The 25416-nt window shown below is 37.7% G+C and overlaps 1 protein-coding gene across 1 annotated transcript; it reads left to right on the forward strand.

Moving 5' to 3' along the window:
* The first annotated feature begins 2293 nt into the window (after nucleotides 1–2293).
* Nucleotides 2294–24702, forward strand: LOC140246698 (mitochondrial basic amino acids transporter-like). Its single transcript, XM_072326039.1, has 4 exons — nucleotides 2294–2327; nucleotides 9861–9904; nucleotides 10720–10803; nucleotides 23989–24702. The coding sequence occupies exons 1-4, from the start codon at nucleotides 2294–2296 to the stop codon at nucleotides 24700–24702; spliced, it is 876 nt and encodes a 291-aa protein (XP_072182140.1).
* Nucleotides 24703–25416: the final 714 nt, after the last annotated feature.

A 25416-nucleotide genomic window follows, 5' to 3' on the forward strand; every position in this document is an offset into this window, starting at 1 on the left:
ATGTTTGCCTTCAGTTTTGGAAATGAAGCGGTAACAATCGGTTCCATAAGATGCTGAATAAATGTCAGATGTTTGCTCTTTTAATTTTGGAAATGAATAACGGTAATATTCGATTCCGTATAATACTAAAATAAATGTCGGATGTTTGCTTACACTTTTGGAATGTCAGAGATTTGATTTTGCGTTCGGAAATGAATAAGGATTAAAAAAAAAGTATCCGGAAGATGCTGAAATAAATGTCGAATGTTTGCTTTGACGTTCGGATATGAAAAATAATGATATTCAACTCCATACAATGATAAAATAAATGCCGGATGTTTACTTTTACGTTCGAAAGTAAATAACAATTACATTCAGCTCCGGAAGATGCTAAAGTAAATGTCGAATTATCCCTTTGACGTTCGGAAATGAATAACAATAATAATCAACTTCGTACGATGATGAAATAAATGTCGGATGTTTACTTTTACGTTCGAAAGTAAATAACATTAACATTCAGCTCCGGAAGATGCTAAAGTAAATGTCGAATTATCCCTTTGACGTTCGGAAATGAATAACAATAATAATCAACTTCGTACGACGATGAGATAGATGTCGGGTGTTTGCTTTTACTTTCGAAAGTAAATAGCAATAAAATTCGGCTCCAGAAGATGGTAGAATAAATGTCAGATGATTGTTTTTACGTTCGGAAGTGAATAGCAGTAATATTCTTCTCCATACGATGCTAAATAACTGTCGGATGTTTGCTTTTAAATTTCGAAATGAATAACAGTAACATTTAGCTGCGTTTGATGGTAAAGTTAATGTTTGATATTTGCTTTAACGTTCGGAAATGAATAACAATAGTATTAAACTCCGTCCGATGATAAAATGAATGTCTTATGTTTGCTTTTATGTTCGAAAGTAAATAGCAATAACATTCAGCTCCGGAAGATGCTAAAATAAATGTTGAATGTTTGCTTTGGCGTTCGGAAATGAATAACTATAGTATTCAACTCAGTACGATGATGAAATAATTGCCGAAAGTTCGCTTTTTACGTTCGAAAGTAAATAGCATGTAACATTCGACTCCTGAAGATGCCAAAATAAATGTCAGATGATTCATTTCACTTTCGGAAGTGGACAGCAGTAACATTCGGCTCCTTACGATCATAAAATAAATGTCGGGTGTTTGCTTTTGAATTTGGAGATCGAATAACGGTAATATTCTGCTCCGTACGATGCTAAAATAAGTAACAGACTGTTTCTTTTACATTTGGAAATGATTAACGGTATCAATCGGCTCATTTAGATGATGAAATAAAAAGCGGATGTTTGCTTTCACGTTCGGAAATGAATAAGGATGATATTCAGCTCCGTAAGATCCTAGAATGAATGTCGGTTGCTTGTTTTTACATTTGAAAATGATTAACGGCAACATTTGGCTCCGGAAGGTGTTAAAATACTTGTAAATGGTGGATGATTGCTTTTACAATCAGAAATAAATAACGGTAACTTTCGGACCGAACGTAGGACCGATTTAGTTTTGCTTGTTTTTTTTTTTTTTTTTTTGTTCGATCCACCAAGAAATAAAAATCAATCATTTTGGGGCCACCAAAATAAAAGTTATAGTGTGGAGCCCTGGCCTGCATCAATGTGGATAAAGTGTCTTGCTGAAGGGCAAATATCGGGCACACCGCTCCAGCTCTCGGCTCCAGAGTAGACAACATACATGTACATTATACATATGTACGTGTGGTGTAACTTTAAGTCAATTTTTTCGACTTACGTACAAGTCGAAACTCGCCTAAGTCGATGTGTTTTGCTCAGTCCCGAGAAGATCGACTTATGCGAGTTTAACTGTAGGTGGCTAGTCCTTGAATGACAGCACAACCATACAGATTGACATCCTGTCGGAAAAAAAGGGAAAACAAAATGATGAAAACAAGGCTGAATATGATACATATTCTGATGACGAGCTGTCGTAGCTCCATGGTTGAAGTCAACTCACAGATAGCCAAGGCTACAAATGTGATGGTAAATGGTTCCTGCAGAATTTGTACTCTTATATGGAATGTGCTACATCCTGTTATGTTACAGCTGTGGATTAATGTTCACCAATTTAATGAAGATGTAAAATGCAAGTTCATTTGTGTGTATGTAATTTGATTTTAGAAAATGAGACGAGATCAGATTGTTGTAACTAAACACTGTATTTCTTCCCTTTAATAGAGTTCAGCGGAGACTGGCTTGATTGACAGTATGGCACTTCACTACTAAAGAGCAGAACAGGATTGGATCTCCAGGCTTTCCAATGGCAGCAGACTTTATTGCAGGGACAATAGGAGGTGAGTAATACATCTAGTGAAATTGTAGTTTTCTTGGGTTACTGTGCTTCGGTTTGAAGAGTTATTTTAAAATTTTACTTTTTCTGTGGTCAAATTTCACTTAAGTATTCAAAGCAAAGATGTAACCATTTCTACCTGCACACAGCTAGAAAACTGAGTAAAGTCAGATGACATTAAAAAAGAATTTTAGTGGAAGTGAAGACAAGCTCAGCTATTACCAAGGTGGTGATCACTATTATTAATAACAGTTAAGTGAAAGTGTGTCTTCTTAGGCTCTTGAAAGACACGTACCAAGTAGATCAGTAGGAGAATGAAAAATTGTTTTTAGTTGTTGATGTGAATGTTACACCATGTCATCTATTGCTGCTTGTAGCTAAACTTCAAAGAAGCCATGTTTTTGTCAATTGATAAGATCACATGCATTTTTTTTTTTTGGTCTCTTCAAGAGGCAATGTTTTTTCCCTTAACTTGGAGGGAGGCTTTTTTAAATGAAATAAATTGACATTTCTTGTACAAACACACTGGAAGTGCAGCAAAGCTGACATCAGAGTGTTTGCTATCTCCCTGGTAAACAAACTACAGTGTACTGTAGTGTAAATCTCATACTGTTCATCTGATTTTTTTTTTTTTCATTTTTTTTTTTTTAAATGAATACACTCGCAAATAAGCTGTTGAGTAACTTACTTCAAATATGTGTATTCTCTGGTGTAGGATCGAACTTGAGCAATTCTGCACATACGATTTGTAGGGCATATTGTTGTTACATACATCTACATTCCACAGAAGTCATGATTCTATGCTTCCTTTTCATGCGTGGTCACACCAGTGCATTGAAAACCTGTGTGTATTTTCACCTCAACATGATTTTAAGTGAGAACCTAGCTAACATTGATCTGGGAATGCATGAATTGAATGAGATAGGACTTGAAATGTACAACTGTAGCAATTGAGTGATTGTTGAATAAAAAATAATAGAAAGCTACATATTGTATGTACAACACTTTATGATGTCACATGAGTGGAATATTGTTGCGATAATGTAAAAAGAATTCCACATATTTCCATTTTTCTGGCTTAGTGAAAGAGCACTTTGCTGTATAGTGGGTAGGGAGAATTATGTTACCCTTATCAGTGATGTCTATGAAAAGTTGAGGGGATGTGTATTTTGCATTATGAAAAAAAAAAGGAAAAGAAAATTTAATGAATTCTATTCATTCTTGTTTAATAGTGTTGTACCACCATGTAGTACATGATGTACATACGTATTGCAGCCTTCCCATCCATTGATGTCTAAATGTTATGTTTGATGTAGATTTCCCTTTGCTGAGGATTAAAAAAAAAAAAATTATCATGTGTAGGCCAGAGCCTGTATCTCTTAGCTTAAATTTGGTTTTCAGCAGAAAATCTCTCCATTCACAATCAAAGAAGTGCAACAATACATGACAAGCATGTGGAGAACTTTGTGGGATGAGCAAAATTTGCACCTGAACCATACTTCCAATCATCAGATTTTTCAGTATTGTAGAATCTGAATTGTCCAAGAAACCTTTTTCTGTGTTGGTTCATATGTGGATAACATTAAAAAGTTAGTGGTTACTTTTGAAGTTGATAGTGATCAGAAATTTGTGGATATTTGATTGATTGACAACAGCAAAGTAAGTGTAACCAGTTCCCCTGTCATAAAGTTTATTCTTGGAATAAAAAGAAGTGAAGAGGATTTAGCAAACAGTAGATACCTATAACTGTCCATAATATCTCAAAGTGTCAACACTGATGTGATCTTATCAGGTAACCAAATAGAATTAAACAAGATTTCTTGACACTTCTGGATAGGCCAGAAGTACCTCTTATCTCTGAATAGAGAAGTGTGTACTTTAAATGGATGGTATAGTATTGGTTGAAATGAGGATTCAGCTTTTAAATCTTTTAAGATACTTAGAAGCCACTTTATGAAATGTTAAAGAGCACATAATTCAGTTCATTTGACAAAAATTGGTTTTGAAATCGCTGAGATATCTGAAAACAAAGTAAAACAAAGCAATCCTGATAAAAGGTGGGTCCCACCTTATATTGGGATCACATTGCTTTGGATATCTCAACCACTTCAAAACCAATTTTCACCAAATAAACTTTGAATTCCTCTTAGAATTATATGCTCTTTTGTATTTTATAAGAGGTATCTCATTATCTGACAAAAAAGTTAGAAACCTGAAGCCCCATCTCAACCAAAACTATACCATCCCTTTAATGAGTGGATCTCAGTATTAAAGGTAAAAATCTTTTATTCTAGTATGAGTTCAGAAAATAAGATATCTGAAAGGAATTCCAGATGATTTTCATTGTTGTAATAGTGGACTGATTCAATGATGAACAGATACAGGGTTGTTTAACAATAAATTTGTAACAACTTTAATCCACAAGTTTACAAACGAGCATCATGGTAATGACTGCTGCTCTGACCATATCACTCAGTAATAGAATACATATGATATGCATACACTTGTGATACAAAATGTAGTGTGCTCATAATACAACATTCATAATTTCAGATCATGTTGTAGTACATGTTAAAATTGATAGTGTCATGTATAGATTTGTGGAATTTATTATGGTCGTTGATCACATAAACCAATGCTCTGAAAAACCCAAAACAAATTACACTGAACAAGGATGATGACATAGTGGCTCACATGTTCTCGTAATACAGTTCGACCTCGATTATCCAGCCTCCTTTTATCTGGAAATCTCTATTATCCGGACACATTTTTCTCTGAAAATTGAGAAAAAAAAAGTGACTTTAACATCTTTTCATGGATCTATTTCACTAATTTCATATTAAAGATGTGCATGATAGGTTTCTCAATATCTAATGAGGTAAAACATGTACATGATTTTCACATAAAGATATATTTTATTCTTGTGAAGAAGGGACTACAATTTTGCGCAGGCTAGCTAGATTACACCGGACACATTTTTCTCCGAAAATTGAGAAAAAAAAGTGACTTTAACATCTTTTCATGGATCTATTTCACTAATTTCATATTAAAAATGTGCATGATAGGTTTCTCAATATCTAATGAGGTAAAACATGTACATGATTTTCACATAAAGATATACTGTAAAACGAGAAATGTTCGCGTGCATTTTAATTTCGCGAATTTCGCGAGCGCCAAGATTCGCGAAATTAAAATGCACGCAAAATTTCTTATCTACATTATATGCATTGAACGCAAGTGGCAATTCGCGAAAATTTCTTGCCGCGAAAAAGGCCGTCGGCTCCAATTCGCGAAAATTTCGTGCCGCGAATATATCATGTTTTACAGTACTTTATTTTTGTGAAGAAGGGACTACAATTTTGCGCAGGCTAGCATAGATTACACCACCATTGCGGTGTACGCTACCTGCCTAGCTGCCAGTGCACTGGGACGGCAGCTTGGATGGCAGCTATATACATTAACATTGTGTCTCCCATATCCGGCCAATTTGCTTATCTGGATGAGCGCAGGTCCCGACATTGCCGGATAATCGAGGTCGAACTGTACAGCAATGTAATTCCATTACTCTACTACTTCAAAAAAATCATCCAGAGTTCTCCTTTAACTCTATGACCCCGTTTACAGTGTGAGGCTCGGCCGCCACCTTCATTTCAGTGTAAATGCGCAAAAGGCCAAATGCGAGGCCAAAATTGGTCTCGCATTTGGCCACGCTCTGGAGGTGGTCTCGGCCGCGGCCGAGCCCGGCCTTTTCTCAGTGTAAACGTAAACTGGAAACTGGGCCAAATGCGCGGCCAATTTTAGTCTGGCTTCCACACCCTCTGCCTGTACTATTTCGCTATTCAGGATATTAACCCCCTCAACGCAAAAACTAGTATAGTTTAAGGTGGTTTTGTCCTGCAAACGATTTTTTCCTTCGGCAAAGGCCTTTGCCCAAACGGCGACTTCGTCGCCACGGAATCCAGTTGGCAAAGAGTCTGAAAACCAGACTATACCAAATTGCGTTTGTTTACAAGCAGAGCGCCACTACAACAAAATATTGAAAGGTTTGAATCAAAAGCGCGGCCGAGCCCAGCAGTGTAAACGGACAAAATTGCGCGGCTTGGCCGCGGCTTGGCCCAGCCCTGCACTGTAAACGGGGTCTTAATGAGCCACGGTGTTAAACCCCTGTGTGCTGTGTGCCACATTATTCTGAGACAGCAACGAAGTCATGCTTTAGAAAAAGATTCTTTTTTTTTCAAATCTATGTAACTTTTATAGATTTCTGTTACTGTGGACATACATTGTACTATGAGCAAAGTTGTAGAGAAAATGCCAAGCTTGGCTTTGATGTAAAACTATATGACAAATCTGTACGATTGTTTTTCTTTGAAATGACCAGTACAACTGTAGCTACATTATTGTTGTTTACCTCCCTAATTATTGTAGAGGCAGGACTTTTGAACAGAAAACAATGACTGAAACTTAGAATTTACCCAAAAGTCAGTAGAGAACACAGCTTGATAGTCAATGTAGTCATGTAAAATGCAAGCTTCATACGATTGTGACAGGAATGGAATCACAAGAAACACTTTTATTGTACTGTGCTATTTGGCAATATATTGATTGGTTTGAGCGGGTTTGTGCGTTTGTGCAGAGTATTTGTGTGCAAGCTTGCCACGCAGTTGTTGGGCGTGGGAACATGGCACGTAAAGGCCCGAATTCATGAAGGTGGTACAAATGAAACCATGGTTTTAACCATGGACAAAAACCATGGAACGCCAAGTGTCGCGGGGAATATCTCGTTACAAAATCAGTCATTTCGTCGATGAAATGATTATTTTGTAACGAAATGACAACATTTTGTAACAAAATGAACATTTCGTCCATGAAATGCTAATTTTGTTAACGAAGTGGTCATTTTGTCGACGAAATGACCAATTTTGTAACGAAATATTCCGTGCGACACTTGGCGATCCATGGTTTTTGTCCATGGTTTAAACCATGGTTTAATTTGTACCACCTTCGTGAATTCGGGCCTATGAGTGAAGCCATACTAGTACAATGTATGTGGAATTAATATACAATTTTATGCCTGGAAAGTGAACACATAGTTTCCTCAGTTTCATGATTTCTGCTGTCAAATTTAAAGGTAATGATGTTTTGAATGAAAAATTTTTCATGATACACTGTAGTTCTTGAATAAATTATTGATTCAGTGGTTTAGGACGCAAATGCTTTTATGTACGCGTACATAATAATTTTTTTTTTTTTTTTTTGTAAGCCTACAGTTCACTCAGATTTTAGTTGAAATAGGCAAGTCATGAATTTATAACTTACATTGTACAATGTAAATCAATTTCTGAATTTGAAATGTGATAGTGTTTCATGTACAGTATAGTAACTATTACTGAAAGAGTAGAATACACTGCCAGTGCCAGTGGTGCTACATGTATTTCCACTGAAGGAAACCAAAAGTACAATGTAGTAGGTCTGTTGATGAGTGGCTATCAAATTATACATCAGGTAGAGGGCCACAAATCATTTTTGTTGTCACAAATGGAATGCTAGTTGTACAAGTACAGTAGATTAATGTCACACATGCTGTAAAATGTTTTATCCATTGACCTAATTACTTACATGTACTGTAACTGCCACTGAGCTACAGCATACATTGTAAACAGCTGTAGGTCCTTCGCTGTGTGCCATGTACACTGTAGTAAATGTGCATATAATGTGTGAGTAAATGGGCCGAATACATAAACGCTAGCAATTGCTTGTACTAGCCTTTTGCTAGAATCCGTATGCATAAAAACAAGCAATTGCTTGCGAGCAGAAGCTTTTGCTAGCAAGCACAAGCAATTGCTTGCTGCTCGCAAGCAATTGCTTAGAGACCAAGCATTTGCTTAAAAACGTATGCATAAAACATACCTTTTGCTAGTTCTTGCTAGCATTTGCTTACGATTTTCCAAGCTCTGTAAAATGAGCTTGAGCTTTTGCTTAAACGGAACGTACCCTTTTAAGTATCCTTTTCATATTTATGAAAGAAAGACCACACTTGTGAAGGAGTGGTATAAATCTACAAGAAATTACTCATAAGTATGATAAGAAACTTTTTCATTTCAACAACAGGAATTTCCAGTGGTTAGCAAGCAAAATGTGATGAAAAACAGGTAGGATGTCTGACTTCGGTGGAGAGCAAGGAGACCTCTCTCCGCGTGCGATCTGGCAGATCTGGGCTACTGTAAGCTGCAGTGATGGGAATCAGCCAGTAATACGTGTGTGTGTATAGATGTGTGTGTATGTGTCTGTGTGTGCATTTCATAGCTCTTCTGCTATGTCAGGAAAGTTTCCACACAGACATGCCCTTTCAAATACATGCTGCCACACTCGCCTTTGTTCTTGTGTTCGCACAGGCGTGATGTCCCTTCTGTTGAAAACGCAAGCAATTGCTTGTGCGGGACGAGCAAAAGGTACATGTATTAGCATAAGCAAAAGGTTATGCATATGGATTTAAGCAATTGCTTGAGCTAGACCTTTTGCTAGACGAGCTTGTGCTTTTACTTAAAGCAATTGCTTACAAGCAATTGCTTGTTTTATGCATTCGGCCCATTGTTAATGTGTAATAATATAATACTTGGAATCTTCATGCATATAGCCCTACATGTACTGTGTCATGTAACCACACATTGAATTCAGGTCTTAAGTTTTTTAGATGTGTGTAAACGAAACAAAACAAAAAAAATTCCAGATGGAAGAAGGATAAACTACAAGGTAGCATCTCTTAGCATGTTCAAACAGTAGAAGAGCTATCAAACAGATCAAGTTCAGGCACTTTCTTCCTTTTTCTTTTTTATGATCATAAGGTAGACAAGTTATAATAATTGTCAATTTGGTATTTCTTTCTGTTTTTAGCATATTTTGCTGATATTATCACACTGTGAGAAGAAAATTAATTTTCTCTGTGGTGATGTCTTCCAAAAGCAGAGAGTTCCAGTAGAGTACTGCATGGTGATGAAATCCAAATGAGAAGGAGCAGTGGATGAAACTTGAGAGAAAATGCCTGGAAAAGGAAGATGTGCTTGGTTACATGAATTTCAATGAAACATGCATCATTTAGCATGTTGAAAGTTGTTTTGACCAGACTGTCATTTGTGGTGAAATCTTCATTCCTCATGCTAAAAAAAAAAAAAACTCAAAGAAACCAAAACAACCCCCAAACAAAGAAACAAAACTCACCTTACTGGGAAGACTTCCCCTGTGTGTTCATTGCCTGCAGTGCCTTGACATGATTGGATACTATCATGCCAGAGAGATATCATACATTTGTTTGTGTGTATGTCTGTATCCATCTATCCATCAGTCTGTCTTCTACTGCTGTGTTTCTAAAAATATCTATAACTATATAGATGGATGGATAGGCAGATAGACAGATTTATAGGGAGGTAGATAGATGAATAGATAAGAGGATAAATGGATGAATAAATGATAAATAACTAGATATATGCAATATGTGTGTCAAGTAACAACTGAGTTATTTGATCTTTTTTGCTTTCAACAGGGGCAGCAGGAGTCCTTGTAGGTCATCCTTTTGACACAGTCAAGGTATGTGTGTGTGTGTGTTTGTGTGTTCCATGTTCATCGTGTCACTGCCGGCAACCAGGGACAGCCTGGTGGTAGTGTTGCTGCCCGGAAAGCAGTAGATGACAGGTTCGAGTCCCACTGGTTCCTTTTTTCTGACATGTTTGTTATTTTACAGATCAGCAGTTGCGATTTTAACAAATTTAATTTGTAGAGGGAGACAAAGTGAAAAAACTTGCACCTGGATTCAACATTTATTTGATGAAAATTGGTTTTCAAATGGCTGAGATATCCAAAAAGTGATAATAATAAAAGGCGACAGGCCACGCCTTTTATTAGGATCTCTTTGTTTCACCTTGTTTTTTTGATATCTCAGCCATTTCAAAACAGATTTTCATAAAATAAACTTTTGATACCCCTTAGAATTGCATGCTCTTTGACATCTCATAGAGTGGTTTCTGAATATCTTGCAAAACGTCAAAAGCTAAATCCTCACCTCGACCAGAACTGTACACACCCTTTAATTCGTAGAGGGAGACAAATTGAAGAAACTTACACCTGGAACATATATGATATTGGTAGCAATAGCATATGCAAATTGCAGGTGTGGTTAGTATGTAACAAAAAAAAAAAAGACATCTGTACCAGATGTATAAAATATTAAATACAGATTCTTTTTTTTTTTTTTCAACATTGCCGTATGGTGTAATGTTATGTTTTTCATTGTATCTGTTTCACTGAGGACAAGGGAGACTTGATTCACTCAGCTTTATTATGGAATTTCTGTAGAATTACTCACCCACAGTGAATATATCTCTTTCTTTTCTATTCATGGGCAGGTTCGCCTTCAGATGCAGAGCTCCCTTGCGCCTAAATACAATGGCATCATACACTGCTTTGTTACCATTGCAAAGCAAGAAACGGTGAGTGCAGTTTGGGCCTGTTATTTCTCTTTTCTCTATCTTTTTGTTGTTGTAGTTTAAAATCTTGCAGGCAGTTTATTGGTTTCTCCTCCTCAGTACAGCATTTATTTACAAGGTACATCAGTCTGGAGTTAAGACTACCCCCTCCCCCCCCCCCCCCCCTTTCTCGAATTGACAGCTATCCCACACCAAACTTTGAGTAATAATTCTGGGGAAAGAAATCTGTCGACAGAATGTAATGAAATTAAAGTGGAGTATATTTCAAAGGTAAAAAATATAAGTTATGGCCATAAATACTCATCCATGAATGATACAGCAATAAATCAAATACAACATTTCTCTCTCTCTCTCTCTCTCTCTCTCTCTCTTTCTCTCTTTCTCACTCAGCATTAATTTGTAGGTAAGGGGTTGGTGCACACATTCTATTTTGAATGATAAATGCCACTAAAACTAAAACAGCAAAGTCTCTCTCTCTCTCTCTCTCTCTCCACCCATCTTAAAGATTAGGGATTTGAAAATATCAAGAGGTCTCATTTCTCTGTAGAGAGAGCCATTTACATGTACATGTATGTATTGCGTTGGATTAGATAGGGATGAGGAATGGACATCCTACAGTGTCTTGAATACATTACCATTCTGTATTCGTTTAGCCTTGCCTCAGGCTTTTCCACAGAGATAACAATGTATTAAACCCCCTGTACAGCACTCATTTTTAGTTTGATTCACACTGAAATAAAATCTACAAAATTATAGTACTAATTGTACAAAATGTAATTCCCCTGACTATCCACAGTGAAGCGTGTGTTGCTCTGAGTTTTGTCGCTACAAGTTCGGCAGGCTTGATAGACTAGAAGCAAGGATTATTATTAACCCTATTAAAGCTGCTAATGGCCTGTCAAAAATGACTCAAAATGATGACAAGATTACTTCTTTTTGATTAGCTATGATAAACACAACAATTGTTCATTAAGATGAATGTATGGTATTAGTGCAGTATATCAGTGCCATGCTGAGGTCTGAGCTGTGAAGTCAGTGTGGCTGTACCAAAATCAGGTAGCACAGAGTTTCATTTACTGTTGTTTAGTTGGCTTCAACTCTTTCTCTGCTGATGTATGTCATTTGAATTGTAGATCAATTTGGCTTATTCGTTTTTGCTGTAATTTGCTGTGCTCTTTATAGATCACAGTTTTGTCACAGGCGCTATGGGAGGTGTTATTTTCATAAGCTCCGACCAGTGCATTTAAAGTGCTTGGCAAGGCTGAATCATTTATAGCCATTGGAAGTGAGTGAATATAATAGCTATACACACAGCTCTCTGTTGTCCTAGTTTGCTTGAGTTCACCTATTATCAGCTTTCCACCAACAAATGGAGTTGGGATCTGCCTGCACATCTTTTGTAAACTCTTTTTTTTTTTTTTTTTAAATGTTACAGATTATGCTTAAATAACTTATTAAAACTTTCTTCATACAATTCTGTGCATGATCTTCATGCAAACTCAAAAAGTAGATATGATACTGTTTTAACTGTGTTTTCCTATTGCTGTCCTACTGTGTGCTAACAAGTGAGATGCTGAAAAAGTGGAAATTTTCACTTATTTTGCGCAACCAGAAACCGGTGCGAAATTAAAAGTATGCGTGTATTTTTGCTTGCCATATGCTCCAGTAGTTCATGTCTAGATTCTGTAGAATTAAAAACATGTGAAACTCATCACCTGCATCACTGTTTATTTATTGCTCAGTAGAAACAGTACTGGTAGTCATAAAATATGAGGTGATGGGGGGGGGGGGGGAATAAAGATTCGCGGTGATGGAGGTGATACATGGTGTCCCTTAGAAACATACTCTTTATCATGGTGTAGAATCCATTGTAATGGAAAGTGATACAGGAAAAGCTAAAATCTGCAGTAGTAGGGAGCCCATTTGAACTGGATTACCAGTTGAATTTTAATGTTTGTAATCAATCATCACTTTCATGGAAATTTTGTAGTTATCTTGCATTATGTGGGGTTTCCAGTCAGTCACAAAGCCTGCAAAAAGACATTTTGAAGCACAAACAGGGTTGCACATAATCACTGAAATGCTGCATTGTGATTTATGGGAGATCACATGGTGCATGATTTGATGGTAGTGATTTGAAGCTGTGGCTTTGGAATGCAGATGTCACGAGATATCAGTGAGTTTTCCAACTTTTATGTACAGATGCTATAAAAGTATGAAAAGGGAAACAGACATATTATGTGTTTTATGTTGTGCATAAATGAAGATTTTCCCCGGAACAGTACTGTACTTGAAGTAAAGCAAATTTGTACCACATGTTATGGCTCTGGATAGTGTACCATAAACTTCCTCCAAGTTCTCCAAATGTTTTCTTATGAAGTAAGAGGAATATAAAGTGAAAAACAGAATATATCAGATTTGATTTGGTTTTCTTGCAAAGATAAACAAAATAAAAGTTCTTCATAGTTGAAGGAAAACTGATGTTCAACTGTAGGAGATACTTTATGAGCTTGTTTTTTTAGCTCTCAAAAAGGCACAAAAAAAAAAAATGTGATACAAAGGGTGCCTTAAAAGTACCGCTTCTTTACAGCCATATATAAATTTCTGAAAAATGAATTAGCCCCCAAACTTGAAACCTGATATAAACTATAACGAACATGAAGTTGTGTTATAGTGTTTGACCCCCCAAAACAAAAAACAACAACAAACGGGATATTTAGGAAAGAGGTAACATCAAGTTAAGGTCTGATTTTTTTTTTTTTTCTATAGGCTATGTTATGAGTATAACTTGTGAAATAAATTTTCAAATCAGTTTGGGGAAATACCTAACACAGGGAAATGGTCAAGGTAAAATCCTGAAACTCTTTGATATTACAATTGTGTAAGAGAAAAGTTCTGGTGACATTTAAATGAGGTTATCTATACAATACTTCCCATGTTATCTCAGGGTCACAGTTCAAGATGAAATTCTATGACTTCTATGTGTCTTTTTCTTTTTTTGACCTGCAATCATGGAAAATGTTGGATTACATTTGATATGTTTGGAGGGATCAGAGAGTTCAGTGAAAGAGATTTGATTAGCATCATCTGCAGAGGCACTGATCAAAGAAGATGGGTAATATGTGCGTTAGCTGAGTGGCAGGAGTTGAACATACATGTAGACTTATTGGATGGATTAAAGAGATGGATTGATAGTTAAGATACAATATAGATGGAGACTGAGTTATGGCTGTTTTTGCTACAACACACATTTCCCATAGACACGCAGATACTCACTCCTGCGAAAAAAGTGGAAATATGTTAAATTTTCATGATATCAAATCTAAAGAATTATAGTACTAATTGTACAAAATGTAATTCCCCTGACTATCCACAGTTAAGCGTGTGCTGCTCTGAGTTTTGTCGCTATAAGTTCGGCAGGCTTGATAGACTAGAAGCAAGGATTATTATTAACCCTATTAAAGCTGCTAATGGCCTGTCAAAAATGACTCAAAATGATGACAAGATTACTTCTTTTTGATTAGCTATGATAAACACAACAATTGTTCATTAAGATGAATGTATGGTATTAGTGCAGTATATCAGTGCCATGCTGAGGTCTGAGCTGTGTAGTCAGTGTGGCTGTACCAAAATCAGGTAGCACAGAGTTTCATTTGTTGTTGTTTAGTTGGCTTCAACTCTTTCTCTGCTGATGTATGTCATTTGAATTGTAGATCAATTTGGCTTATTTGTTTTTGCTGTAATTTGCTGTGCTCTTTATAGATCACAGTTTTGTCACAGGCGCTATGGGAGGTGTTTTTTTCATAAGCTCCGACCAGTGCATTTAAAGTGCTTGGCAAGGCTGAATCATTTATAGCCATTGGAAGTGAGTGAATATAATAGCTATACACACAGCTCTCTGTTGTCCTAGCAGGGAGGTGGATCCACCTCCCTGGTCCTAGTTTGCTTGAGTTCACCTATTATCAGCTTTCCACCAACAAATGGAGTTGTGGTCTGCCTGCACATCTTTTTGTAAACTCTTTTTTTTTTTTTTTTTTAAATGTCATCAGATTATGCTTAAATAACTTATTAAAACTTTCTTCATACAATTCTGTGCATGATCTTCATGCAAACTCAAAAAGTAGATATGATACTGTTTTAACTGTGTTTTCCTATTGCTGATCTACTGTGTGCTAACAAGTGAGATGCTGAAAAAGTGGAAATTTTCACTTATTTTGCGCAACCAGAAACCGGTGCGAAATTAAAAGTATGCGTGTATTTTTGCTTGCCATATGCTCCAGTAGTTCATGTCTTGATTCTGTAGAATTAAAAACATGTGAAACTCATCACCTGCATCACTGTTTATTTATTGCTCAGTAGAAACAGTACTGGTAGTCATAAAATATGAGGTGATGGGGGGGGGGGGGGGGAATAAAGATTCGCGGTGATGGAGGTGATACAAGGTGTCCCTTAGAAACATACTCTTTATCATGGTGTAGAATCCATTGTAATGGAAAGTGATACAGGAAAAGCTAAAATCTGCAGTAGTAGGGAGCCCATTTGAACTGGATTACCAGTTGAATTTTAATGTTTGTAATCAATCATCACTTTCATGGAAATTTTGTAGTTATCTTGCATTATGTGGGGTTTCCAGTCAGTCACAAAGCCTGCAAAAAGACATTTTGAAGCACAAACAGGGTTGCACATAATCACTGAAATGCTGCATTGTGATTTATGGGAGATCACATGGTGCATGATTTGATGGTAGTGATTTGAAGCTGTGGCGTTGGAATGCAGATGTCACAAAATATCAGTGAGTTTTCCCACTTTTATGTACAGATGCTATAAAATTATGAAAAGGGAAACAGACATATTATGTGTTTTATGTTGTGCATAAATGAAGATTTTCCCCGGAACAGTACTGTACTTGAAGTAAAGCAAATTTGTACCACATATTATGGCTCTGGATAGTGTACCATAAACTTCCTCCAAGTTCTCCAAATGTTTTCTTATGAAGTAAGAGGAATATAAAGTGAAAAACAGAATATATCAGATTTGATCTGGTTTTCTTGCAAAGATAAACAAAATAAAAGTTCTTCATAGTTGAAGGAAAACCGATTTTCAACTGTAGGAGACTTTATACTTTATGAGCTTGTTTTTTTAGCTCTCAAAAAGACACACACAAAAATATAGTGTGATTCAAAGGGTGTCTTAAAAGTACCGCTTCTTACAGCCATATATAAATTTCTGAAAAATAAATCAACCCAAACATAAAACTGGCAAAGTCATGTTATAGTGTTTGACCAAAAAACAAAACAAACAAAACAAAAACCAACAACAATATGGATCCTTAGGAAAGATGTAACATCAAGTTAAGGTCTGATTTTTTTTTTTTTTTTTTTAATGTTACGAGTATAACTTGTGAAATAAATTTTCAGATCAGTTTGGGGAAATACCTAAAACAGGGAAATGGTCAAGGTAAAAAGGTAAAATCCTGAAACTGTGTGACGTTGCGATTGCGTAAAAGAAAAGTTCTGGTGACACAATTTACATGAGGTTAACTAAACAATACGTTCCATGTTATCTCAGGGTCACAGTTCAAAATGAAATTCTATGACTTCTACAATGTATTTGTCTTCTTTCTTTTTTTTTTGAACCTGCAATCCTGGAAAATGTTGGATTACATTTGATTAGATTTGATTGGATCTGAGAGTTCAGTGAAAGAGATTTGATTAGCATCACCTGCAAAGGCACTGATCAAAGAAGATGTGTAATATGTGTGTTAGCTGAGTAGCAGGAGATAAAACACAGACTGATTGGATGTATTAAAGAGATGGATTGATAGTGAAGGTACTTTATAACAATGTAAATGGAGACTGAGTTATGGCTGATTTTGCTACAACACACGTTTCCCATAGACACGCAAATACTCACTCCTGCGAAAAAAGTGGAAATATGTTCAATTTTCATGATATCATTCTTGGCAGGTGACAGCACAAACTGTAGTTTAACAATCTTCTTATCCAGTGATGGCGGCACTGAAATATCTAGGAATTCTGAACTTAAGAACTAATGGTCTAATTTTCCTCAAACCTTCAGTGGTGTGTGAATGGGTGCACGTCACAAGACTGACACCCTGGAGTCATACAGCTCACGAGTCATACAGCCCATGAGTTATATAGCTCACAAGTCATACAGCCCATGAGTTATACAGCTCACGAGTCATACGGCCCATTATTTTGACACTAAGAAGGTTCATGTTCAATCATGTTCAGTCATGTTCACATGATTGAACATGATTGAATAAAACCTTTATTGAATTGAATTGAATTGAATAAGGTGACAAGGCCCACGAGACAGACACATTAAAGGGAAGGTAAACCCAAAGAGCAATGTGGATTGAGTGAAAGCAGCAACATTAGTAGAACACATCAGTGAAAGTTTGAGAAAAATCGGACAATCGATGCAAAAGTTATGAATTTGTAAAGTTTTGGTGTTGGAACCGCTGGATGAGGAGACTACTAGAGGATATGACGTATGAGTGGACAACAATACAAAGAAAATATAAAGGATATTCAACAAAAATTCACTTTTCTAGAATTATGAAAGAGCAGTGGACCAACCGCTTTCAGAAAGCAGGGGGAATAATTGCTACCCTTAACATATGTCAATATGAAGTTGATGGAATTTGTAATTTTCATGAAAAATTGATTTTTGTAGTATTTTCTTTATATTTTCTTGATATTGTAGTCCACTCATACGTCATAACCTGTAGTAGTCTCCTCATCCAGCGGTTCCAACACCAAAACTTTAAAAATTCATAACTTTTGCATCAATTGTCCGATTTTCTTCAAACTTTCACTGATGTGTTCTAATAATGTTGCTGCTTTCACTCAATCCACATTGTTCTTGGGGTTTATCTTCCCTTTAAGCCCCGTGTTTTATCTGTCGAACTTGTGGGCTGTTTTTACCTAGTGTCAAACTCATTGGCTTTATTTGCCTAGTGTGGAACTCATGGGCTATATGACTTGTGAGCTGTATGACTCATGGACCTGTTTTCAATGTCGAACTCGTGGGTGTCAATCTAGTGGGATGACCCCATGTAAACTACTAGTATTGCTGCATTCACACAATCCACATGTAAACTCCTCAAAAAAAAAAAGTCCTGCAATTTCAATTTGAGTTATCATATTTCTCTTATAACTACATCATTTCATTCAAATGTGACATCAAAAGAAAGCCTGATTAATTTTCTTTGCATCGGCAACTTACTTGTTTACATTATGCATTCCTGGAATGCACAGTACGACTGAGTATGAGGAAAGGTCAAATGTGAAATATTGCAAAATAGAGCAAAGGTGTGATGTCAAACAGTATAATTCCCATTTGCTTTGCTATTTCAGGGAAGGAATGTGCTTGAAAAAAATGCATTTTGAGATTATCATTAGATTCCAAGCTTCATCCATGAATTTAAAACTGCAGTAGTATCTGCAGATTAAAATTAATCATAAAGATTTACCAAACAGTCATCTAGGGAGTTTTGAAAGTGCTCTCATTTCAGCAATGCTTATTCTAGTGGTCTTTTTTCATCAAAACTGTACTTTATCAATAGCAGAATTGTTGCAACTTTTTACTGCTTTTGATCTGTCCCCATACTCAGCTGTTTTGCACATTCCAAGAACACCCAATCATAGCAAGTGAGGTGTCATTTTAAAGATAAATAATCAGGCTTTCGTTGATGTCAAATTTAATGAAGATAATGCCAGGATAAGAAAAATATATGTTATGTCAAACTTGAATTGCAGAACTTATTTTGAGGGGTTTACTTTAGGTGAACATTTCCTTTAAGTATGCAAGCATCTGAAGTAGTGTATCCTTCAAGTGTTCAGAGAGCCAGCAGAATGTGCAGCAATACATTTCACCTTTTCACAGCGGCAGCTGAGCTAAGAGCTTTCTCGATAATGATGCTGGAGGTAGTTAATACATGTAGGCAGTGCATGCAATTTAGGTGTCATCAGATAACTTGTCATTGTATGTGTGTTGTTCCATGAAGAAGGCTGAGTCTTATTAGTTTGGATGCTAGAAGCTTTTCAAAAGTCCAGTGACCTTCTCCCAAAAGCCACTTGCTGTGCATTTCATTTTATGTGTGTGTGTGTGTGTGTGTGTGTGGGGGGGGGGGGGGGGTTACTGATATCACTGATGTCAAGTCTTGTGAAATTTGTCAATGAAATCTAAATGTAATAACAGTGTTTGTGTTACATTCAGATTTGTTTTATGAAATTAGAAGTAATGAAGTATGAAAACATAATACAAAATAAAAAAGCATTACACATGTTCAAATGAATTGAATGTTGTTTTTGTGAAGGAAACACCAGAAAATGGAGGTCACCCTTAGAGAGTGTATTTGAATATTTATTCGTTTGGAAAGGTCTATGTATCTCACGATTTGTTGGTGATCTAATCATTTCCTGGTGGGTCTAAAACTATTCTCTTCACACCTACCTTCTTCTACCCCACAACCTCCCCACCCCCCCCCCCTCCAAAAAAAAAAAAGAAAAAAAAAGGGGGGGGGGGTTGCAGGGGAGTGTCTAGACTGTTGTACTCCCTTTGCTTTGAATGGAGTACACATAAGTAGATGATTGAAGCCAACAAAGAGCTTATAGACTGGAGAAACATTGTATTTCCTCCTAGCGCTGGACTATTTGTTGAATGGGAGTTCTAATCATTTTCTGTCTTGTCAAAGGACGGATTATGGAGAGTCGGTGAACATCCGACTGAAATTGTTCCACCCACTTCCACTGCCCAACCAGCTAATCTTGTACTAACTGAGGCTAAGATAGAGTCTAGTGTTAGCATGACTACCAGTGGAGGATCCAGGGGGAGCGCACTGGGCGTGTGCGCCCCTCCCCCCCCCCCAACTTGTTTAAAACAAAAGAAATAAGAAAAAATGGAGGGGGGGGGGTATGTGCACCCCCTTTAATTTTGTAAAGGCACCCCCCCCCCCCTTTATGGAATTGTTGGATCTGCCTCTGACTACCGGTAGTAGTTTGCCAAGATTGTCTAGCACCTCATTTATACACAAGCCGTTCTAGCGCTCCATGAGCACCCCTGAAGTGCTCTAAACTCTCTACGAGGTATAAATGGTCACCAACGTTTAGAGCACTCGGGAAGAGAAATGTGCCACACGCACACTGTGCATACTTTTTATCTGTTCGCACTCCCCAGGCTCGCGAAGGTTGCCATGACAGTTATGCCTCGCTCAGCCACTTTGTGTTTGGTCTGGGCCGGCAGTGATTCTCTATGAACAAACTCAAATGGGCATTTAAGACCCCGTTTACAGTGCGAGGCTCGGCCGTGGCCAAGCCGCGGCCGAGCCCACCTTCAATTCAGTGTAAATGTGCAAAAGGCCAAATGCGAGGCCAAAATTGGCCTCGCATTTGGCCTTGCTCTGGAGGTGGTCTCGGCCGCGGCCGAGCCCGGCCTTTTCTTGGTGTAAATGCAAACTGGGCCAAATGCGCGGCCAATTTTAGTCTGGCTTCCAAATCCTCTGCCTGTATCTTTCGCTATTCAGGATATTAACCCCCTCAACGTCGAAAACTAGTATAGTTTAAGGTGGTTTTGTCCTTCAAAGGATTTTTTCCTTCGGCAAAGACCTTTGCCAGAACGGCGACTTTGTCACCACGGAATTCAGTTGGCAAAGGGTCTGAAAACCAGACAATGCCAATTTGCGTTTGTTTACAAGCAGAACGCCACTACGACAAAATATTGAAAGGTTTGAATCAAAAGCGCAGCTGAGCCCGGCAGTGTAAACGGACAAAATTGCGGGGCTCGGCCTTGCAGTTGAGGCTGGGCTCGGCCGCGGCTCGGCCCAGCCCCGCACTGTAAACGGGGTCTTAGTTGAAGCACTTCAGGAGTGCTCCTGTGCCCTGCTTTGTGTACCAAATGGGGGTATGAACTGACTAGAGCAAGATGTACTTTACATAATGGCACTGTCCTATGATAGGGTTCTGACCAGGGAGGTGGGAGCCACCTCCCTGTTCTGACCGTCTTTTTTCTCAGAAGAAGCTAATGGTCAATGCTTGAATAAAGGAAGTGAAAACCCAGGAGGTAGGCCTAGATACAATGGCTGGTGACTGAATGATAGAAACGAAGCCAAGCTTCTCATTGTTGAATGACCCTGTGCTACATAAATAGCAGCAGTACCATGTCAGAAAAGAAAAAAGCAGTGAAACTTTGCTGTGATAATGTTTCATAGAAATGTATAATGTGTCATGGAAGAAAGTTCCAGGACTGATTATAGTGTACTATGAGCAGTTGATACATTCTGAAGAGTCCTTCATGCAGCACTTCATGCAGTTTAGTGGGTTTGTGGTATCATGGGCCATTTGCTGAGATGTGTTAGGCAAGACTTGGCTTGATGGACATAGATGGATTTAGTCAAGGCTCATTTCCTGCTTTGTGCTCTGACGACCCTGCCGACAAACATGTCTACATTGCCTTGCATTAATTTGTTTTCTGTTTGATCCAGCTCTGCTATTAAATTTTCACGGTTGACATGTTGATATTTCTGAAAATTGAAATTTGATAGCTGCAGAAAAATAAGGGGTGGTATTCTGAAACTCTGAAATTCTTCGTAGGAAGATTTTTCTTCCTAAGTCAGGGCTTTTTCTAAAGTGGTATTCTGAAAATCTTCCTAACCTTCTTCCTGACTTTCATCCTAACCTTTTTCATATACTTAGAAAGAAAGGTGGGAATATATGTTGTTGTTGTTTTTTTTTTCTCCTCTAATGGGGGATAACTTAGACAATTTATTGTGTATGTATGCATGTCCACACAACACTGTAACCAGTGAATTGGAAATCAGTAGGTAGTAGATATTCTACATATTTCATGATTTACTGTTATTGTATCTTGAAATCTTGAAGAAACAAATATTAAACATACAGTGCACTCTCGTTATAACGAACACAGTTATGACAAGATCCTGTTCACAACGAAGTGAAAATTCGGGCTGCAATGTTATCCACTCTATGTATTTTTATTGTGTATTTGTTTGCTTATAACAAAATTTCAATATACTGATATATAATGAAAGAAAACTGCTGGACCAGAGGACTTTGTTATAACGGGAGTCCACTGTATTGGATAACTGTAGCATTTACCTGATTTAGCAGCCAAATGTTAAACACTGAGCTCCTCTTGTGACAATGTCTGCAGCAAATTACAGCATATATTGAGCAGCAAAAATATGCAGCTTGGCATATCATGTGAATGAATGGTGATGTTTGGATGATGCATTGTCCTTTTAGGAATGGAATCCCGTGAAACTTTTGCCTTCATAATGACACTTTTGATTTCTCATGATATTTGTGCTCTTAAATTCTCTGTTTTTACTAGACATTTTGAGATGAGGAAATTGATTGTCAATCAACTGATAGTGAAATGTATTACTCCATTCCATTTCTTGCATTAGCACTACAGGTTGTCTGCATTACTGATAATGCATGACTAAAATATTGCACATAACTTCACACACCACCACTTTACTTTACAGAGTAATAAAAGATAATGTGAAAAACAAAACAAACAAACCTCTGTAATGCACATTGCAAAAAAAACCAACAACAACAAAAAGCAATGAGCTCTGTAAACCTACAACGTACAAAAACTGCTGTACTGTAAAGTGTATAAAAAAAAACCTTCTGAAAGAGCTTTAACAAAACAAATGGTATTTGGTAATGGTTGAATATTTAAATTTGTGTTCTTATTGTTTATTAGCAAAGTCTTTGTTAATGTTGCTCTTTGATAAGGTTCCTCTATTGTTTCTTCCCAAGCATTGAATGAAAGGGACTCGCATGGTAGAGAATGTATTCGAGCAGAACATTTTCTCTTTAACTCAGCAAGAGATTGTGTAATATTTGCTTGCTGTTGCATGATGTGGCAATGATTGTCTGGAATGCTCAGTGTGACATTCTATATTTAAAATAATTTCCTGCTGTTTGGAAAGAAACATCACAAGAATTCCAGAACTCTACTGCCAGTGTTGTATGGAAAAAAGAAATCATTACTTGGCTAACTTTAGATATGATCTGACAAGTAAATGAGCAATAACACCGCTTGTTGACAGAGTTTGTCAATTATTTCTTCCTTGTCAATAGTAAGCCCTACACAGGGCTGTGAGATGGATTTTGCTACTCTTCTGCATCTGCATACGTATTATGATATGCTTAATCAGTATGTGCAAGTGTGAAAGAAATATTTGATCATCAGAGAATAGTTAAACAGACATCCTCTACACTCACAAAGCACTTCTACACAACTCCAGGCCAGAAAAAGGAAAAATACAAACAAACAAAAAGAAAAAAAGGAAGTGAAGGAAATTGTGTGGTGGTGCTATACATTGTTGCCAAGTAATTTGTAAATTCAGAAGTCTCAATTTTTGGACTTATGCCATAGGTCATCAATGGATGAAATGCCCTGAACCTATAGAAGTGCTTGGATTAGAGAGTCTACTTTACCAGGAACACCTCTTGCTCTGGATATCATTACTTGTTTCTACGTGGATGCATCATATAGTGCAATGATGTACTTTGATGTCCTCATTTAGAGTGCCTCCTGTTGCCCCAGAAACTCAGACATGAGACATCCTTTATTACCACTGTCTCACCTCACCATGGGGCCTGTTTTAGCTCTGTTGGTTTTTATCATCTCTATTCATGTATTGTGCATAGCTGAACAGGGCCCTGTGGCATGAAGCCATTGTGTGGTAATTGTCACAGAATAATTCTGAAAATTTTGACATAAAACAAAATGGTGACATGAATCCAGAAGTGAAGAAAGCATGCATGTTACTCAATTTAGGGATGATAAGGTGATCCCTTCTGTTTGTTTTTTGTTTTGTTTTTTCATAGGTTTTGTGTAAGATTTCAATCAAAATCAGATGTGACAGTTTCTTTTCAGAAGCTTGGTGTATATCAGGACTCCGTTGCATAAAGCTATGGTAACTTTACAATAATTATGGTAACACTGCAATCAATGGTAACTACCTTGACAACACTCTTCCATAGACAATGAAAGCCAACAAATCATACCATTGATTGCAGAGTTACCATTAATTGTAAAGTTACCATAGCTAAATGCAACGGGGCCCAGATTTATTGTCTGTAATGCAAATGGCTTAATTGACTTTTTTTTTTTAAATTCTGTCAGGTGTTTGGCCTATTCAAGGGCATGGCATCCCCTCTGCTGGGTCTCACATTCATCAACACCATCGTCTTCGGCGTACAAGGCAACATCATGCGTCGCTTTGAGGAGCCCACCCTCTTCAGCCATTTTCTAGCAGGAGCCACTGCAGGAGCAGTGCAGTCCACCATTGCAGGCCCAATGGAACTAGCCAAAACCAGGGTGCAGGTACAGCGCAAGGGGACTGCACGCTACCATGGCTCCCTGGATGCCATCTACAAGATATACAAGAGTGAAGGTCTAAGAGGCTGCTACAGGGGCTTTGCCCTGACGGCCATGAGAGACACGCCCGGATTCGCAGTCTACTTCATGGCATATGAGTTTTATTGCAGCCACCTGGCGAATCTCCATCCACAGGGTCAGATCGGGGTGCTAGGCCTGCTGACCGCCGGGGGACTGAGCGGGATGACCTCTTGGGTCATGGCGTACAACTTGGACGTCATGAAGACGCGTATCCAGGCGGACGGGATGGAAGGGAAAAACAAGTACAATGGAATCATTGACGTATTCAGGAAAAGCTACCGTGCTGAGGGGATTTCAGTCATGACCAAAGGACTGGGTGCAACTCTCCTGCGTGCCTTCCCCGTCAATGCAGCCACATTTACTGGGGCAACACTGACACTGCAGCTGCTAGGACAGACCAATAATAACAGCAGTAGTAATGGCAAGAGAGAGTCATGATGACTATTTACCATGGTCACATATTCATCAAGTCCAACGGCCTTGGAATAATACAAGCTGTTAGTCACCTTGATGACTTGCACACTTAGTGCATTTTTTTTTTTTTTTTTATGCCTCCGCCACGAAGTGGTGCCGGAGGCATTATGTTTTCGGGTTGTCCGTCCGTCCGTCCGTCCGTACGTCCGTACGTACGTCCGTCCGCTTTCGTTTACGCGATAACTTGAGTAATATTTACTGGAATTTTACCAAACTTGGTCCAAGTATGAAGTATGATGGGGCAATTATTTGATTAGATTTTGGGTGAAATCGGCTGAAGGTCAAAGGTCAAAGGTCAAGGTCAAATCATGAAATTGTATCCGTTTACGCGATAACTCAAGACTGGATGGAGCAAATTTCACCAAACTTTGTTGGAGGATGATGTATGATGGGACAATTACTTGATCAGTTTTTCAGTGAAATCGGACAGAGGTCAAAGGTCAAAGATCAAGGTCAAATCCTAAAATTTATCTGTTTACGTGATAACTCAAAACTGGATGAAGCAGCTTTCACCAAACTTGGTCCAAGGATGATGTATGATGGGACAATTAGTGGAGTAGATTTTAGTGACATTGGCAAGAGGTCAAAGGTCAAAAGGTCATGGTCAAATGCTACAAATGTTGCAATTTCCCCCATATCTATGCAATGCCCGAAGGTATTTTCCTGAAACTTGGTGTG

The sequence above is a fragment of the Diadema setosum genome, chromosome 1 (assembly GCF_964275005.1).
Source record: "Diadema setosum chromosome 1, eeDiaSeto1, whole genome shotgun sequence".
In the NCBI taxonomy this organism is placed as follows: Eukaryota; Metazoa; Echinodermata; class Echinoidea; order Diadematoida; family Diadematidae; genus Diadema; species Diadema setosum.